The sequence below is a fragment of the Manacus candei genome, unplaced genomic scaffold (assembly GCF_025592945.1).
Source record: "Manacus candei isolate 608988 ecotype Guabito, Panama unplaced genomic scaffold, ASM2559294v1 h1tg000023l, whole genome shotgun sequence".
Lineage (NCBI taxonomy): Eukaryota > Metazoa > Chordata > Aves > Passeriformes > Pipridae > Manacus > Manacus candei.
In genome coordinates this window covers 17,503,966-17,524,213 of record NW_026138071.1, presented here as the reverse complement: position 1 = coordinate 17,524,213, position 20,248 = coordinate 17,503,966, and the positions used below count along the sequence as shown (strand labels likewise).

Genomic DNA, 20,248 nt, shown 5'->3' with positions numbered 1-20,248 from the left:
CATTTATATTTTCCTTGAGGAAATAAGCAGTAGTCCCTCAAATCACAGAAGGCAGCATGTGCTTCTATAATGCCTTTCTTTTGAAACTTACCAATTTCAAAATGTTAGTTTTTTTTGGAATCATGCAGGAGAGAATTGTTATATGCATGTAGTACACTCCCATGTACTGACAAACATCAGAATGCTCAGCCAATAAACTGACATTGTAAGATCAAGATGAAAAGAATAGCTTTTATGTAAGAAAAAGAGTCTGTCCTACTTACTCTGACACAGCACGTATGCTGTGTACAAGACATTAGTAACATTTTGTTTATCAAATTAATAGCTTCACATCATATGTTTTCATAAATCTTAAACACAATCACGAGGTTTCCTCTGTATTTAAAAACACAGTCTGTATATCCAGAGTATCTCAACACCAACTTGAAAAAGGACTAATCAAATACATGCTGTTTAAAATGCCCCCAAGCCTACTTACAATGCTACCACTTCAAAGAGGATGAGAAAGAGAAGAAATTCTTTCTGAGCTCTGAAGTTACACAGAAATGGACAACATCCATACCCTGGAGGCAACAATTTAAGCCCTGTCAGACCTATCAAGGGAGAAACTGCCAAAAACTCCTGGAAGAAACCTTCCCTTCAAGTCCCTTGGACTTCAAACTAAGACACTGCCAATTGAAGCACCTCTGTTGACTGACTTAGCCACCCAAACACAAAGGGCCATTCAAAGTAAGTGTTTTAAACAATCCCACGAAGCACAGTTTAAGCCAGAGCAAGCCCAAACCCACAGGAATACATTAAGCTAATTGAGTATATTCTCTACTGTAAGACTGGATAGTAACCTTTTCCAAATGTTAAAAAGACATGGCCAGAACATCAACAACTGCATCAAAATGGAAACCCAAAACTTTCTAGGCTTAATACTCTTGTTATCCTGTACTAACTAGACCTTCTGAGAGTTGAAGTATTCCCAGCAATCTCTGTTTTCAGGAAAAAAATGCCCATGGCAAAGACACCACATAAGATGTCCAGAACCAAAAGAACTGACTGCTCAAAAGCACAAGTGCCTCAATGTAGCTTGAACTCCAACTACCATTGCCATGCAAGCTTATTTTAGGAGAGAGACCATAATTAGCTATTCCAACCATTATTTACACCTAAGTCTTCCACTTGCCTAGAACATTGATCAGATGGGAGAAGGTGTACATATAAAAGAAGAAGATCTCAGAGATTTGCCATAAAACCAAGGCATTCAAAATTTGAAATACTAAAATAAGACCTTTCAATGGGAAAAACAGGACACTTGCCCTACTTAGTAGTGAAAGCTTTCAACGGGAGGAGCTAAACTCCTGTAGTTTACAAGAGAATTTTTTAACCTGCCATCAGTAACTGTTATAAGCAGTTATTTCTTTATCTAACCTCAACTATAAATAAGCACTAGTAAAAGGCATAAATTCATTAAGAGCCTAATTTTATTGTAATAGTCAACAAGGCAACCTAATTATATCTGCTTCCAGATTGTACTCAGAAAACTTCAGGATTCCCAAATTCCCAAAGAAATGGAAAAAGAATAAATAAAACAAAACCAAAAAAATCCCAGAGATACCTACATATACCTCACTTTCCCCCCTACCTTAGTGTTCAGAAGCAACAAGTATCACTGAATACTGCCTTTTTCCAGGCAAAATCCTGACTACTTAACACCAAGGAGACGAGCAAGAGAAAAGCAACAACTAAGTTTGTGTGCACTCGACCATCACCTACCAAATGAAGCAAATGAAACACAGCCAGTCACGAAGGCATTCCCAGCTCAGAGTGACTTGTCCATAAGATGGATACTCTGTAAATAAATTAGTGCTCTCCTTCCTGCCCATATGGACGGAAAAGGAAAAAACAAATTGACATAATGAAAATAACTCCCCCTTTCCTGTTCCAGGACCTGCCATGTGGGGAAAACCACTTGCAAACAACAGTAAAGGATTAGGTGCAAAAGGAAAACAGAAGGGCCATTGGCATGCTTAGGGGTGCACAGAAAATTACAAGATGGTTTATGAGAGCCATAAACTCTTTCACTGGGGTGTAGGTTACCTTACATTCACCTGGGCTGAAGGCATACTCCAAAGTATTGAGCATATTGTGATTTCACTGTTCAGTGCAAGCTTTTGTCTTTGCACAGTTTCATAACTAAGAAACACGGCAAAATGAAGAACCCCAACAGTATTTGGGGTTAGAGATGTTGAAGTTTACCTCCATTCCATTTTTTTAAATGTAAGTAATCTTTTTCAGCATTTAGTTGCCTGTATCATTCTTTAGAAACTGTTGTCATGGCCACATCATTAGTGTACTCTGGGAAATTCTGCTCACAAAAACCAGTAATACAAGACCAGCTCTGCTGCCAACTTAACAACTGTGTCTCAATGTTCTCATCCACAGAAATATCAAAATCAGTAGATCAATTTCTTTACCGTTTCAAACAGCTGCCTGGACATGTTAAATGGCTGTGGGATTCTCTGAATTTTGTAATATATATTAACAGGTGCTTTATTACCCTTTGTATTGTAGCATGAAATGCTTTCTTTACCCAATCACATATTCTGTCAAATTGGGATTTTTATTTACAACAGAACTGTACTTATTTCATTGTCAACTGAAACGTGTACACCAAGATTTTCAGTATTAAAAGACACTGTCAGCAACAGCACCTGATAATCCAGCTATGAGGGGGGAGCAGGGAGGCACTCAAATATGTTTGCACCTCACCTTATGTTAGGGACATAGTGGAGACAGCGTTCATAAACAGCTGACGTCTTCCTGAATTTTTCTTAAATTAAATATAAGAACACACAATTTCACCTGTTTGAGAACAGAGTTAGCTTTAAAAGCAGAGAAGTCTTTGTTTCAGGGAAAACAAAACAGATGGCTGATTAATTTCCTGAACTGTTTTAAGGAGATATATACTGTGTATTAAGACAGTAATTTGATAATAAGTAAAATGACCGTCAACAGTGTTTAGTTTCATGTGCTTATTAAGCATCAAGCACTACGTATTCTCCAAGCAGAGCACTAACCGAACACTGTTTCTACATAAAACTTTGGATCTGGTTTCATTAACTACAAAACATCCAACAGAATTTAACAGGCAAAATTGCTCCACAATCTGACAATTCATATAACAATGGATTGCCTGCATTTCCTCCCTAAAGGCATTCTGGAAAAATACTCTGAAAGGTAAGCACATGACAGTTCTTGAAGCACAGCTCTATCACGGAAAGCAACACTTACTTGCTGCATATATATTCAATCACATCCTTGCTCCTAAAATAACAACAGTTTTATAAATTAATATTATTTATTTCTGCTAGCAAGTGGGAGTCAATTCAATAACTAGACAGGAAGCCAGGCTACTGTGTTTCATGCATCAATGATATTGATGCAACCAAATTGTCCTTCTATTTCTTCATTTACTTTTCAATTTACCTCTAATGGAAATAGGGACATAATTTAAGGTCCAGGGACTTGTACACAAAAGATAAAGGCAAAAATTAAGTTCAAAGAACTGTAAACCATGATGTAAAATCCAGAAGAGAAAACAATTACATTTCCCAGTACAAACTGAGTTATGGGACTAACAGGTAGTAAATCTTACATTTACCTTGTAAAATAAACCAATCTGAAACAGAACTGATGAGACAAACACATTACATTTATGTCTTCCTTTTTTTAGGAAGCAAGCACCCAATTTAACTTCAAATATATGTTAGTATTGCACTGAAAACAAAACAGAACCCTAATTGCTCCTCTCATGTTCTAGTTTGTCGCCTTTATGCTCTGTAGTATAAGGATTTTATAAATGCTCTGAAATCAACTATGTGGGAGCTTACTGGTGAGCTCAAGAGCTTCAGCACTTAACTGCTTTACATAAAATTGTGTGAGGCTGAAGTACTCTTCTCTCCAACCCTCCATCTATGCTCAACAGTACACTAGACAAACCACCTTTTTTTTTTTTTTAAACAGTGCTCAGAGGTATTTGGAGAACCATCTCTACTTTCTGAAACATGCTAAAATGTGATAACACAGTGCTACTTAAAAATGTGCAATAAATGAAGTGGCAAACCTCTCAACCATCAAACCTAGAGCTACAAACTTTTCAATACCTCGTGCTTACCAAAAACACAGCCAAATATGCATGAGTTCAAGTTATGTCAATAATGCCTTGTCTCAAGATTTTTAGTTATGAGAAATTCTTGTGTGTTGTTAAATATAGAAAAGGATCTTTCTATTCTAGAACATAGAAAAAAAACAGATGCGATACATTAACACAGAAATTTTACTCTAAAAATTCTCATGCAGCTTGAATTTCAGGATTTTCTAGATCAAGCATAAAAATGAGTACAGACTTCTGTTAGAAGTTAAGCTACACAGCGTCATCCAGTGAGCTTTAGCAGAAATTTCTTTTGTTAATTAGCATTTTCCTTTAAAAATACAATTAAAAATAGACCAGTGAACATTCTATTTCTGAAGTTGTAACTGGACTACTCCACGAGAGCAGCACAACTAGAGACAGCACTTCTATCCTAACCCCACCCCCTTACCCTCAGGTTTTATTGCACACCGTTCGGAGGCCACCAGCAGCACTCGGGAACACGAGGTGAACTCGGAGATGGGCTCTGGTGGAATGCAGAGAAAGCTCTCCCGAGCATTATTCATCTGCTTAATGCTGCTTTACAGACAGACTGTAAGAGCATTCACCTTCAATCTGGTTTTGAAAGCTTCTATATCTAGTGCTTAGGTGACAGCTTAGCCTACTTTCAATCCAAGAAAGTATTTCAAACTGCTTTGTGTTCAACATACAAGACTCCAGCTCTTTATAATTGGAAACCAGTGTTTGAACTCCTGGCCTTCCAGGCACACTTAAACAACACAGGGGACCAGAGCTGTAACAGTTCATGTAGTACTCTCTGATGTAAGAGGGAATTAAGCAGAAGCCTTTCTTAATGACAGTCTGCTCACTTGAAAGTGAGAAAGGCAAACAGACCCAGCTGTACAACTTCTTCAAAGGCAAAAAGCTGAACTGTTTGCAACCAGCATCTCCTCCTTTCCACCTCCCACCCCCAAAACAGGGCACTAGCTCAGGTAATCAGTAAAAGTATTTGCACACAGCAGTTTTCCACTCATTGAACCCAGGTTCATCAATAAAAATGTTGGGGTTTTTTCAATGACTTTCTTATATGAAAATCCATTGCTCAGGTTTCATCCCGTGCACTCTTACAATATTACAATGAAAGATTGTCAGCAACCTACCCAGTCAAAGAAGGGAGAAAAAAAAAAGAGATCCCACCTGTGTGGATGGGCAGAACATACAGCAGGACACAAGGCTCAGGTGCAAAATTGCCATGCTCAGCTGCAGTCCACGTGGTTCAAAAGTCCAGCTTTTACCCTTACAGAATCACAAAATATGCTGAATTGGAAGGGACCCACAAGGATCATCAAGTCCAGTTCCTGGCCCTGCACAGGACCATCCCCAAGAGTCACACCATGTGCCTGAATACATTGTCCAAAAGCTTTCTGAACTCTGTCAGGTTTGGTGCTGTGACTGCTTCTCCGGGGAGCCTGTTCCAGTGCCCAACCACCCTCTGGGGGAAGAACCTTTTCCTAATATCTGACCTAAACCTCCCCTGATGCAATTGCAGACCATTGCCTCGGGTCCTGTCACAGGTCTTCCCGGAAAAGAGATCAGTGCCTGCCCCTCTCTTCCCCTCATGAGGGAGTTGTAACTGCAATGAGGTCTCCCCTCAGTCTTCTCTTCTCTGGGTCAACAGACCAAGTAATCTCAGGCACTCCTCATACTCCTCATTCCCCTCAAGGCCCTTCACTGAACTGTATTCACTGAATTCCAAGGCAGGCAACGGGATGCTAAAAAAGCCCATAACTTTTAAATATATAAAATCAGACTAAAACATTCACAGAAAAAAAGAAAAAAAAGAAAAAAAAACCATTTAAGATATACATACCCAGTTTTAGGGCAGAAGGAGTCACTTCAATCTCACCAATGGGCTGAAAGGCCGCCAGCTGAGTTGCCACCTCCGTCTCAAAAGAGTCTGGGCTATTTCTGTCTGTCAAATTGCCATTGGTGCCATCAGTCTTATGGTGAGTTTCTTGTTCATCATAAACAGCAATCAGCTAACAAAACAAAAGATAATACAGTTTGTGTACTTAAAGTATTCCCAGTCTTCACTCTTTTTTAAAAAAAATAAAACTTATCCTTTCTTTAGAGTATAAAAATAACAACCTTATTTCAAAACAGCTAACAACAAACATAGAGATTCCAAAAAGCATGTACTTTTATGTTTAGACTTCACTATGATTTCAAAGTGTTTTAAGTATATGCTTCAGCACTGCCCTGTGCTGACATGTATTTCTCAGAGTTAGCATGCTACATCAGTGAGCATTTTACACTATTCCAAAACACTTACAGGTGAATATGCTTAAAAATGCAGAACAGCATTTAATTCTTGGGGTAGAGGGTGTTATTATTCTAAAAAATTTTAGTGCTGCTGACTGACAGGCTGCACAAAGGTAGCACAACCACAGGAGCTGTACTAAGAGAATAGATGTACCTTTTATTTATAAGAACATAATAATTACATTCCAAGGACAAGATAAATCCAGCACAATGACAGAGTGTGAAGTCTCTCTAGTTGTCCAACCTGTGTCTCTGTAAGGATGAGTTTCAGCTGTGTACACATACACCTGCACTTCTCTACCCACCATGCATCAATGACTTCCTCCCATTCTCTCCTGCAAGCTCACACCAGGTACACTGTTTCTGAAAACTGTCCCTCAGTCACTGACTCTTCCACCACCTCAGAAACACAGGAAGGTCAAGAGTAAGCAGTGACAGACTGTGAAGTCTGATGTCCAAGCTCACACTAATGTGGACATGAAAATGACAAAAATCACCAGAATCATTACTTTTTGCCTCAGTTAATCTGGCCTTTCATAAGGATCTTCCTTTTGGTTCCTACTGATACAAAGTGATCAGACGTGTGTATGCAGCTTCATCAAGAAGGGACTCACATACATATGGCTGGGTGTATATTGTGCTACAGTTCCAGGAAAACAGTTAAGTGTGCAACAGCTCTGGGAAAACAAAACAAAAAATTATTGATTCCCTATGAATCTAAACGAGGTAGAAGACATGTTTTTCTCAACCAACAGGACTCTTGGCACTCCAGAGCCCTCTCCAAAACCAGAGGAGCATTTTTGCTACCCCATCACCTGATATGACATAGTTCTTGTGCCTAATAATTACTGTACCTGATATTTTCATCTTAAGGTGCTCATTTATTTTATTTTTTCTGAACTCCTTCAGATTAATATTTTCCCCCGCTAATCATGAAAAATGTCACAACACAAAAAACTGATTAGGCAGTATCAAGATATACATGGAAACAAGTTTAAAGGATTGGCTTACTACTTTTTATCTCTGTGTTATTTTAAGGTATGCATACACACACTTTCTATAAAAATACTAGTACATCAAATCTCCTCTGACACTTCCAAGATGCGTCAACAATTATACCCTATGAAAAACACAGACAAACATTTAAATAAACTCATTTGCCCAAGGGAAGAAATGAACGTATGAGAGGGAAAAGAAAAATCCTGAAGTGCTTCTAAGGAAGAAACTGACATTTTCAGGTCTTCCACTCATTTATAATTTGGTTGCTAGAAATGTGTCAGCTCATATTTACCAATGCACATTTCAGAGACACACAAAACCCCTTAAATAATTAGGTAGAAAACTTGCTCTCCTTTTCCATATGGAGCCTGTTTCCTTTCCATGGCCATACAACTAGCTTATACAACATACAATTTGATTTTTATTTGTCCAAAGCATATAGGAAAGATTATTTCCAGTAACAAGGACAACTCTTTGTGTCTTATTCCTTCATAACAGGGTAACTACCCAAGTGTTCACACTGCATTCATCATCACCAGGCCATCATTATGCCCCACAACTACATACAGTCAAAAAACCTAACTTAGATCCAGACACCAACAGATCACAGCGATTTTCTTCAGCACCAAGGAAAAAAAAAAAAGAAAAACCTACCCTATGATCTCTTTCATTTGTTTCTGAAATGACTATTCATGTTATTATGGAAGTCCATCCTGATTCACTAAGTTACACAATCATTGTCCACCAAAGGGTTTGTTTTCTCTGCCTCACTTTTGCTGGGGAAATTTAATTTCTAAGAAAGAGGCTGTTACTAATAAAGAGGAAATTGGAGATTGTGTAGGACCCTGGCACTGAAAGCACTGTAGATAGTGGTAGAATACAAAGTTCACTTGAGCATTAGCAATGTAAAACAGAATAAATGGAGTTCAGCTGTGATTTGATGGGAACAAACAACTGAATTCCTCAACTAAACCGAGTTTCCCCTTGGTTTCACACCCTAGCGTATTAAATTCTGCATTACATTGGAATACTCTATGCTTACTGCCCCAGGATGTTGCAAAGATGGAAAGTAGGAATTAGTTAAAAAAAAAAAAAAATCAGATAAAGTAATGGAAAACACCAGCAAAAACTCTTAAATGGAAACATGCAAGCACTACCTCAGCCTCAGAAGCCCCCAAACATGTAGCAGTAAAATTCAGAAAGGCAAACCAGGAGAAACTGATGCTATAAGCACCCTATATCTATGTGCTTTCTGGGAGTATTTTCCACGGGTCACGGGCAGAGACCAGAGCAGCAGTCTGGCTGTGCACTGCCTCTCTCACAGGCTCACCTACCATACGACACTACTGCATACTGCAGTTTCTAAGCACTGTACCTTTCCTTAGTCCACCTTAGTTCAAATGAATCCTTGGCAAAAATGATAATATAAAGCTATTTTAACAGGCAAGCCAGGTCACGGGTTCCTGACAGCTGTAAGATATGGCAGCTTTTACCTACCAGCCAGCCCCAAGAGGCCGACTGCATCGTGGCCACCCCACAGCCATTCCCCTGGATGCCCGGCATGGCTGCTCCTCACCTTGGTGCACCCCACCCCTTCCCCTGGGGCTGGTGGTCACACGCCCACTGCTCCTTTCCAAGGGCCCCTAAGGGAGGGCAGGGACACGGGCGGGTGCTGCTCCTGAGGGCTGAGGGAGTCCTGCGTTTGAAGGCCCTGCCCTGCACGGGACTGAGGATATCAGTGGGCACCCGCCTGACCTGCAGAGGGCTCAGGTTAAAATAAAGTTTCAATGGCAACAATAATGTCCTCTTGTCAGCGAGGTCCCTACGGCACCTGCCCTAGTGTTGGGTGACACCGCCCAAGAGCTAACAGACTACAAGTCAAACACCTGCCTTGACACCTGGTCACAAACAGCTGGGTTCAGGCAAGCTGAGGGACAGAAATCACAGCGTCCGAAAGTGGATAAAATGACCAGATCTTCTCCTGTCTAATTATATGGAAGGATTGTAAGTGGTTTGATGACTGTAGCAGCTCTGCCACTTGAAGTACCTGTCACATTCACTGATCAAGAAGGTTCAGCAGATGGAGACCCACCGGCTCCTCTCCCCCTGCAGCAGAGGCACGAGAAGATGCCACCTCTGCCACTACTTCCCTTCCCAACTGCACCCACACCAACATTCCATTTCCACACTCCAAGCCGGAGCAGGGAGGGCACAGTGCAAGCCAACATCTGGCCAACATCTGCAATATGGCCTGGCAAACGCTGGGAAGAAGAGTCCATCTGAGCTAGACCACACAGGCCGGACACCCGCCTGGCAACGGGGAAGTCTCTTACTGCCGTCATTTGTGAGCGACTTCTGCGAGAAGCCCACAGTTCCCTAGTCTACATCCAGGCACTATTTTGACAGATTAGAAAACCCAAAGAAAATGTATTTCTTCACAGTATGGAACACACCAGTAATTAAGTAACATGATCTAGAGTTTTTTGCAGCGTGGGAGATGCTACAGTACTGCATGTGGAGGTAGCAAAGATGCAATGCCTTTCTTCTCCAATGAAATAAGCAGCCATTTGTTTTCTAAAATGTTTAATTGGGAGATAACTCCTCAGGACTGCAGTTGTAGGAGCATCTTATCAGTAGCAAATCTAACATAAATACACTGCTAAGCAACCAAAGTATTATAAATATCTGTTTCAGCCTTTCAAAGAGAATGAATACAATTAAGGTTATATAAATCAACTACTCAAAAATAATTGTCATAATTGACTTCTAATTTCCAGTATGGAAAATTCTTTCATTGGAACAGACTGCCAAACTCTTCTGACTGAAAAGAAATTCAGGACACATTAAGAAATCCCCCACAAACATATAATAAAAACAGCAACACTAGTTTATTCTTTACCAGTTCAACATTTACAAATACTGAGAGTTCAGTAGGTCAGATGATTTTTATTTTTTTTAAAGACACCAAAATACTAATGTACATATTTGTAAACTGTGTAAATTACTCAGTTTTGTACACTTGCTGTAGTCCGGCATCTCATTTTTTAGAGGTTATTTAAACAACATAAATATTTACTGTAGTAATAAATAAATATTTATTGTAGTACAGCAACTTTGTACACTGTCCTATGCCACAGTTCTTTCAATAGTTTAATGATATTTCAATTGCAGAGTTTGCAGAAAAGTAAAACAAGATTATGCAAAAATTATGTGTCTATATTCCCAAACACAGAGAGCAATAGACACGCATTCAATTAAGATCAACCCTCATAAACAAAAAGGTGGGTAAATACTAATAGCAGACGATGTTACTGACTGAAAAAGGGACTGAGCATGAGGCAGCAGTGTATTTTATCCTGGGGAACTACTGTACTCACTGTACTGATATAAAAAAAAAATAAATTCAAACTTTCATTTCAAAAATCCCCATGAGAAAAAGTGTTCCCTTACCCCTGCTCCCACGTGGAATGTTACGTTTCCCAGCGGGCTCTCGGCCCTTCCAAAACTCACCGCGTGCACTCTGCACGCCCGAGGTGCAGCAGCCTTGCTGTCCCCCTGCCTGCAGCTGCTGCACAACGTGCTGGAGCGCAGGGCGCGCAGGAGAACACACCGCAGCCTCCCTGTGTGCTCACACAGGCACCGAACACACGAGAAGCAGCAAAAAGAAGTCCTTCCAAATTCAAAATGAAGCAGTTTTGGTTTAGAGCTTGCTAAGTAAGTTCAATTAGACATAAACAACTTCGTGGAGTTTCAGAATTCCGAAGAAAAACATCGTCACCTTTGAACGTTACAGATCTTGCTTTAAGGCACTTGTTTGTTAAGCCAAAACCAGCTGATTTTACATTGCCCTATAAATAATTTAGAAAAAAAGGTTTCATAATTATTTCTCTTCAAACAACTAGACAACTAGATTACTGTTAATAAGGTTAAAAACTGTCTATTTTACTAGCTTTTCTGTGGTGAATTAGAAAATAGACACCACTGCTTCTTTTCTGACCCCAGACACCAGGCATATACACAAAGTACTAAGGAAGAAATGGCAAAATAAAAGCTTGTTTGCAATTGAATTAATCAGCTTTCAATTACTGTTAGGATAAAATCACTAAGAGAAGTTCTCAGTCATAGGCTAGCATCAGTGAGTGATTGAAAAGATGCAATTTTCCACAGCTAAAATTATATAGTAAGAAACAAAAAGGAATTAAATGCTCGACTTGTATTAAATTTTTCATTAGGTTGGATGGATATTTTTCCTCAATTTTTTTTCACATTCACTTTATCTACATTCTTCTCTCACTTATGGACAACGGAAAGTAGTAAAATTGTGGGTTTCTTCCAGGCATATTTGTTTCCTGTTCAGATAATTCTTGTCCATGACTTCAAATGCTCACTTAGGAAACAAGACTGTTTAGTTTAACCATATCTTTACTTCTGATGGCCAGTGCTTCTGGCTCCTGTGGGAGCGACTATTAGTTGCTTATGAAATAACGCAGCTAGAAAATTCTCCCTTTTTGGGGTCCATTAGTAAAGACTTTCCACAGAAAGCACCTGCATTTTAACAAAGAGCTGTCAGGAGGAGTGAGTGAAAAGCTTAGTGACTATTTCATTGAACTTCCTGACATAAGGAGAATGGCTCAAGCTACAGCAGAAATTGATGTTCACCACAGTATCACATTACCTTGTTCTCCAGTCACTCAATCTGGGGTCTGTAGGACTAATCTTGTATTTATCCCTACACACACGTACCAAAGAGGTAGAAGGACACATATCGTTTCTATATGTGACACACTGATACCAGAGTACAGCAATGTTCAAAATAACATTTAAAAAAAAAATTATAAAATCAAAACGTCACTTCTCCTCAGCTGCTTGCACATGCAAACAACCAGACACAGATGGAAAAGGGCTGAAGTTGACAGCAGCCTACCTACATATGAGTAATGTTAAAAGGGATCCAGGGATGCTTTTCTCTTTTTTTCCTCTCCTTTCTTTCAGCAACTTTCCCTTTTCAGTTATATGTTTGGCAGGGACAGTTCTTTACTCCAGCCATCTAAGACACTCAAGCACAAGCACCAACACCAACACAAGGCAAAGGCAAAGTTCCCTTTTAGCCGGCACTTTGCACCAGGCCATCTTAGAGTTCAAAATCTGACATCTACTTTGAGGCTGCTGTGGCCCAGCTTTCCTCTTTCCCCAACCACCAGTGCTATAACTCACTAGACCAATGGTGGGGCAGTTCAGGGAACTAAACTAGGAAGAAAAGCAACTCTCCACCTCCAGCTGCTTCAGCTCTGTGAACCACACAAAGCAAATTTCTGTCCATACATCACTGAGTTAACATTTTCCTTAGATTACCACTGTCTGTAATCTTGCAGTAGTGATGGATCTCTGTCTCTTTTAACGAAGCTGGACCAATGTTTGTGCCTCCACTCCCATGACAGCACACCAGAGCACTGTGCACACAGGTGTCACCAAGCGTGACCACAACAGCAGGAACATTTCTGCAGTTCTTTCAAGGAGTTCACCTTCCTAACAAAAACTCTTCTACAGGTACAAGTGATACTTTGAATTTATGCCCATGAGGGGACAAGTAGACTTTACATCAAGGCAAGATGACTGAGAGTAAAATGTACCATACGTTGAAACAAAAAAAACTTCACAAAGCCACTGTGAAAGCTGCTTCAGAACTCCACAAACTAATTAATGTAAAATCAGATTTTATATATTACTTATGAAAAAATCCTGTTCAAATGGTTAAAAGATGAAAGACTGGTAACAGTGCAACATAGACAGAACTGAGGTAATTAGGGTACCTCAAAAATGGATGAAAGTGTTATTTAATTTTTCAATTTAAAACTTTCCTGGAGCTCTACAACCTTTCTTCAGCATTCTTTCAAGGTATTCTTCTGGTATATACTGATAAGTATTTGAAATGGTATTCTTACATAATAGTATGCCTTGGAATTCCTTTAACTTAAAATAAAGGCTGTCAAGGAAAAATACCAATATACACACCATATGGCAATCCTTCCTTCACACCTACATATGAAAACAAATTACAGATACATTACATGAAAGCTATGGTGATTAGCTCATCTTGTTTACCTACATGCCAAAATGACATACACCAAAGTATCTTCCCAAAGACCACCTGACACTTCTCCTACCCTCATTATTCAGATTTTTTTTTTGGTACTGTCCAAAAGCAGCCAAGAGAATCCTGCTGCACCCAGTACAAACACTGGTAGCCTCTGCTCTCAAAAGTTTCCAAGGATACAAGGAAAATATTAAATAGGAAGAAATGTAGCATGCCTAGAAGAGAGACCAGACCCTGCTCAAGCCCCAGCTCTTCCAGGGGGAAGGGAAAGGAGTTTTTGAAAGGTCATGGAAAAAAAAAAAAACCAAAACAGCTACCTGATTGATGAGCCCTTCTATAATTCTTCTTCCTGTCCAACCTATTCCTTCGTGGGCACATGTGACTGTACTTCAAACAATGCAGCTGATTGGGTACTTAACATTGATATTTGTGGCAAAGTTTGATGAGCCCTTCAAGCATGACTGAGATGTAATTTTTTAAGCCACTTAGTAACTACTTGAGAGCTGTTACAGAGATCCACAGTACAATACAGACATTCCTTGAGGGTTGACTCCGGGTAGCTTCCCTGGCAGATATAAATGCTAGTGCTAAAATGTCAAGGATTTATAATTATGATGGCGGATGCATAAAACACATAAAACAAGCCTTATTAGGGTTGATTGAAGTAAATATACCAAAGGACATTTCTCTTTTCTTCTGTAAAAGATTCATGTTCAATGCTATTTGTAGCCTGTCACACTCATTATGTTTTCATGTGAAATAGCTTCTGAGTTTTGCTAGATAACAAATGCCCTTTGCTTTTTTTCTTCTTCTATCCAAGTGAAAAAAACAAATACAAGGAGGACTGCAAGACTGATTATTTCCTTTCTGCTTAACTTGAAACTGAGTACTTTCACCTATATGGACTTCATAGAAGATGAGCTAATTTTGGAGAGTCCGTTTAAAATGGCACTATAAAAAATGTAGATAATTAATACGAAAGACTTCATTACTTACTAGAACTGTGCTTGTCAAATGCACTCATTGTAATCAGTCACTGAAAAGGAAAAATTTACTGTGCCATGAAATAAGAGTCTATACTTAGAAATGAAAGTGACATCTTAGTTACTATATTGTGGGTAAGCAGCAATAAGTGTTCACTCTCATAACATGAATTATAGCAATTTCATAATACGAATTATCTTACCTTAGAATACTACTTCAATGCTAAATTAACAGTTTAGTTACACAACCTCACAAAATCCACCTGACAGAACAAGCATCCTTGTTGAATAGAGAACCCACATCATCACTGGATACTCCAAGCCACACATGGTGAAGTGAGGCAGATGGCTGGAAAGCCAAATGAAGAGAACTGCTCCCAATTCCTACTGCAGCACAGGCATTCCCACTCCTACTTTTATAGCAGGCACCTTGCCTGCCATTCAGCACATTTATCCAGCATCGATATCTTCTCCCCACCTTCTCACACCTTTCTAGATGCTTTTGAAGTCCTGGGAAAGCTGATGGATTGTAAAAATCCAGACTGTTGGGCGGTCCTGTTTTAAGGCACAAATAAATGTTCAAGTGATCTGCTGCGGAGCATTTCATCACAAGAAGAAACTGAGCAGCTCTTGGACTCAAAGCTTCTTCATTGCTGGGATATTTTTCAACAGGTTTTCTAAGGATCCCAAAGCAGGAACAAACAAGCATCAATCCAGCCATGTATGAGATGGTAGCAGGCATATGGCTTCACACTTGCTAGCACCCACAGCACCCTGAGTCTTCCTTTCCAGTAGCTTCCTTTCCCACTCCCCTCATACCATGTGTATACTTTTCAGCACATCCACATGCACGCTTGCAAACTCTCCCAAATCCCCACAAACTGTCTGATCATGAAGATGCCATTTAAGGTGGCTGAAACATTCCACAGCTTTGTATAAAATGGGCAGAAGTTGATTATGAAGTTTTTGAGCCTCCTTAGCTATAAATGCTTGAAGAAAACATCGCCCTTCAGTACACTGGCAATGTACTTGCAGTACCAACAATTTTTACTTGTTCTCACTTTTCCCTTCTAGTGTCTCAGCTGCACTCAATGAATACAAAATTTAAGGAAGCAGAGTCCTCTGAGGTAGCTTGCTAACCTTGGGATTACAGAGACGAGTGAAAATCCTCAGAAATTTAAACCAAAGTAAACTGTGGTGAAGAGACATTATATCATTTCGAGTAAGACCAGAGGGTATAACTCAAATTCTTAGGAATTTGCATGGCACTTCATAATCTAGGCAATCATTTATGATGTTATAAGCCAATTTGTATTAAGCACTTCAACCTTCATATATTTTCCAGATTACAGTTTAACAAGTAGGGCCTACAGAACAACTTAGGTTGGAAGAGTCCTCTGGAAGTCACTGATCCACTCTTTCACTCAAAGTAAGGCCATGCTGGCACTTGGCTCAAACTTTAAAGTTGGTTCAGGTTGCTCAGAGTTATGTGCATCTCTAAGGATGTGGATTTCACCAGTATCAGGGCATCTGTTCCAGTTCCTTATAGTGCAAAAAAAGGTTTCTCATACCTTAATAGGATCTTCCTTATGACCTCTAATGCCCATTTACTCTTGTTTTCTCACTGTGGACTTTCAAGGAGGTAGGGTGTAGCATCCTCTATACTCTCTCAGTAAGTAGCTGTAAACAGCAACAAGATCCCCTTTATCTTATGAAGGTCACTCACCTTTTCTCCTCAAGTCATGTGTTCAATCCCTGACCTGGTTGGTGGCCCTGTGCTGAGCTTGCTCCAGATATGTCAACGTCTTTCTTGCATCAAAGGAGACACAGCAGTCCAGCTGTGGCCTCACAAGTGCCAAATACACAAAACTGCTTTCCTTGGTTACTGTCTTGAGTGTGCATTTAGCCTTCCTAGATGTTAAGCTGAGACAAACCCAGATCAACTTCTACCAAGTTTTATTTTCCCTCTCTCTCACTGATCTGACAGCATGCACCATGTGCAAAAATAAGTTTTTGCTTTTGCCCCCATTACTCAGTGACAGCATATGAACTAGCTATTTATTTGAGTTGAAACAGCTTTGATCTTTTTAGAGGACATTATAGGATGGGGCAACGAAACTTCAGAAGTACAAAAAAAAAGCAGCACAAAAATACTTGAATTGTAAAACCCATCAGAAAGTGTAAAACCATCTGTACAGCACAGCACACACAACAACTTCCATTAGCACAGACAGGCTTGATAAATCTTGGGATGTTGCCACACGTCATGCAGTTCTCACACTGTGTTTCTGTCTGTGCAGAAAAACATTTCGGTATTTACAACTGCCAAGAGTCCAATTCCTACTGATGCCTCGCTTAGTGAGACTGCATTATTTGCCCTGTCTCTGACAGTTTATATGTCAGGCTCTAGAAAGGCAAAAGTAAGCTTACAAAACTGGTTGTCACCTTGATGAAGAAAGGTCTGGCCCTAATGATAAACTAATGCTATCAGTCTCTCCTAGTTTATTATTAATTCTGTCAATAACAGCATTCCTAGGCAGTTTCTAGCGCATTATAATAAAGCATGCACAGCCCTTTGAAAAAATAGAAAATGAATACCTTTTGCCTTTCACACAGTGACCTCATTTTCAGAAGTCATGACCCTATATGCTTCAGCAGTAGAAGTCAGCTGACCTTGGCCTCAAGCAACCATGCTCCTAAAGACAGCTCCTAAACATCATTGTCTTTTTATGCATAAAATTTGAGACAGAGGAACATGAGGGGAGAGGAGAGAAGTTTAACAGAAATGCAACAGAAATGCCACCAAAACCCTCAGAATCTATTTAGTAATTGGTCAGTTTACACAGCTTGATTCATCACACTCATTAATAGAAGACTACAAAGTCAACCATTGTCACTCACAGAAGAACTGTGTTTTCTTCTTTTTAAAGGCAAACCAGTCTAAGAACTCTACAACAACTATAAAGTTATGCTGCCCCAGAAGATCAGTAACATACAAAATCGTGAAATATTCCGAAACTTTAGAAGCAGCGTAGTGGTTCCAAACACTGCAGTTCCAGAAACATACATTCCAAAATGTACTACCAGAAAAAAAGGACTAGAAAAAATTTATTTTGGCTTGACATCGTAATGCACCATTACTGTGAAAACAATAAAACTAGAAGTAACATTTCTAGAGATAGTCACAGCTCTGGCAATAACAAAAAACCCGTCAGTGACAATTACTCATTTCAGCAATCAGTTCACAACAGACATCCTACTGCTGCCTTGCTCATTATACTCCTTAAAAGAATGATCTACATATTATAAATTTCAGTCATTTTTTTTACCCTAACATTAGCTGCCCACAACATAATTTCATAGATAAGTTTCTTAATTTCTTAGTAAACAAATTAAATGTTGACATCATGTTCAAGATACACAGTAAAACTAAACATTTGAGGTTTTCTGAGAGTTAAAATTCATAGTTCAACTGAGAAAAATGGCATTTGCAAAGCTGACAGTAACAACGTATATATACATGTATGTTATGCATACCTTGGACATCAATGTGTTTACAAGCAGACAAGATCTCACATAATACCCTTCTAATACCCATGCATTGATACTTGTTATTCAAATATTAACATACCCTATTAAAACAGAATGCACAAGAAAAAAATAACCGTAATTTGAAAAAGTACAATACCAGTAATGTTCTTGTCCTTCCACAGTGGTATAGGATCCAAAAAGTAAAACCAAAGTACATTTTCTGTAAGTGATATTATAATTGCTCATTAGATGGATTTTGACACAAACCTCATTTCCAAGTCTGAATTTCAATACCCTATTAAGTATAGTGCTGGACATTTCCTTGATGCAAAGTTTCGTGTAACAGTTAGCTGTAAAAATGGGGACTGCAAGTCTGACCTCTGAGCAGTGATTAAAATTATCTTAACATTTCTTAAGGAGACTTTCTTCTGTAAGAAAAGCCTTGAAAGAAAAGGTAACTTTTCCATTCCATTGAATACAGTGCAAAACACCAAGCATTGTTTCTTACCTACGCTAATGAAACTAAAATTTTTTATCAAATAATACAAAACACTGAAGAATATATTTAGCCAACATGTTGAATTCAATTAACAGACTCCTATTACTCCAAAGTACTGTTTTAATGTGATCTGAAGCTTTCTTTTTTGTGAAAAAATAATCTTCATTCTTAGGGCATAATTTAATTTTGATTACAGTAGTTTGAATATTCTGCAAAACAGTGATATGTCTCAGGAATAAACTACTTCAGACCATTCAGATCATTACTCAGAAATTTCAAACGTGATTTTTCAGAGAGAAGCTTGTTCATCCATTTTCCACTCCTCATTACAAATTATAAGGGATCTATTCATAAAGCAAAGCATTTTTATATAAAAAACCCTCAAAGTAAATGATATACCAGGCTCCACTTTCAAAAGTAAGCTAAACTCCTCAATAAACAACACAATGGGAGAGGAGTAAAATACTTTCAGCTAACAGAAAATTCTCCTGAAATTTTTCCATTGTCATGCATGTTCAAAATATTAAATATCACAGTCATCAAAACTGAAGGCACACAACTAGCTCAGTATTTTAGCCTCCTCCAGACAAATGGCCTCCCTGACCTACCCATGTTGAGGTCTCACCAGACCCTGTAAAGAAGAATTCATGTTTTTCCAGCTTTACAACTAGGACTCGAATGGATTCACTGTAGAATCACATTTGCCTTCCTCATTGCCACATCACCTTGTTACCTGACATCATTCCAAGGGTCTGAAATACACGAATATTCAAGTTGGTAGAAAAAGCCAACAATATTGATTCAGTTCTTCATCTACTTTTATGGAAGATTTTTTTTAACATTTTTCTTCCAGCATAAGATAAAAACCCCAGTACTCTGTTGTGAGAGTGACATTCCTGCTGCTCTGAATCAGTCCCTGCATGTGTACAGCTTTCTGTTCTTCTGTGGCTATGCCAAACGGAGCACTCAATCCCCTTCAGGTAAACATCATTTTCATAATGGTGTGCTGCTCTTTGAGGCTTTCTAGGCTTTAGAGAACCCAAGGGGAAAAAATCCACAAAGAAAGATTCCAGACAAGTTAACAAATATATTCACTCTGCCTTGAATCCTTATCCTCCAGCCAAATTATTTTCTTTCCAAGTAAGAGTGTTTTTCCACAGTTAGCTGAAATCAAGTCTCAGGGGTTCCTATCCAATACAAGTTAAATAGCTTTTTATTAGTAACTCAGCAGACACGCTGAAGAATTCAACGCTGGTCTTCAGGCAGGTCCCCAAAAACAACTTTACTCCTGATTTAAAGATCTGGGTACCCAAACTACTTTAGAAAACAAAACAAAACAAGAAACCAACCAAACAAAAAAACCCACACACACACCCACAAGCCTACAAAAAAAGAAAAACCAAACCAAAACAACACAAGACACACACACTGTAGCGAAGAATGGGAGCCACAGCTGGCAAACCCCAGGATGCCCACTATCCACTTTGACACAAACTGGAGAGAGATGTTTAAGAGGCAAAAAAATGCCACTCCCTTCTCCTTTCTCTCAGTCTTTAATCTAGAAGTTTTATCTGGGCACCACACAGTCTGAGGCTGCAGACTCGTGCCTAAAGGCCAGGCTCAGTTTGGTTGCTCTTACTGGGAGCTCTGTGGTCTAACACCATCATGCCAGAAAGGCA

The 20,248-nt window shown here is 39.1% G+C and overlaps 1 protein-coding gene across 9 annotated transcripts in view; it reads right to left on the bottom strand.

Moving 5' to 3' along the window:
• Window positions 1-20,248, bottom strand: part of PARD3B (par-3 family cell polarity regulator beta) — a 393,203-nt gene that overhangs the window by 273,413 nt on the left and 99,542 nt on the right. For all 9 annotated transcript variants that reach the window (XM_051786819.1, XM_051786818.1, XM_051786820.1 and 6 more), the window contains exon 3: window positions 6,012-6,180. In XM_051786819.1, coding sequence (XP_051642779.1) covers window positions 6,012-6,180 — 169 coding nt within the window. The remainder of the gene's footprint in view (window positions 1-6,011; window positions 6,181-20,248) is intronic.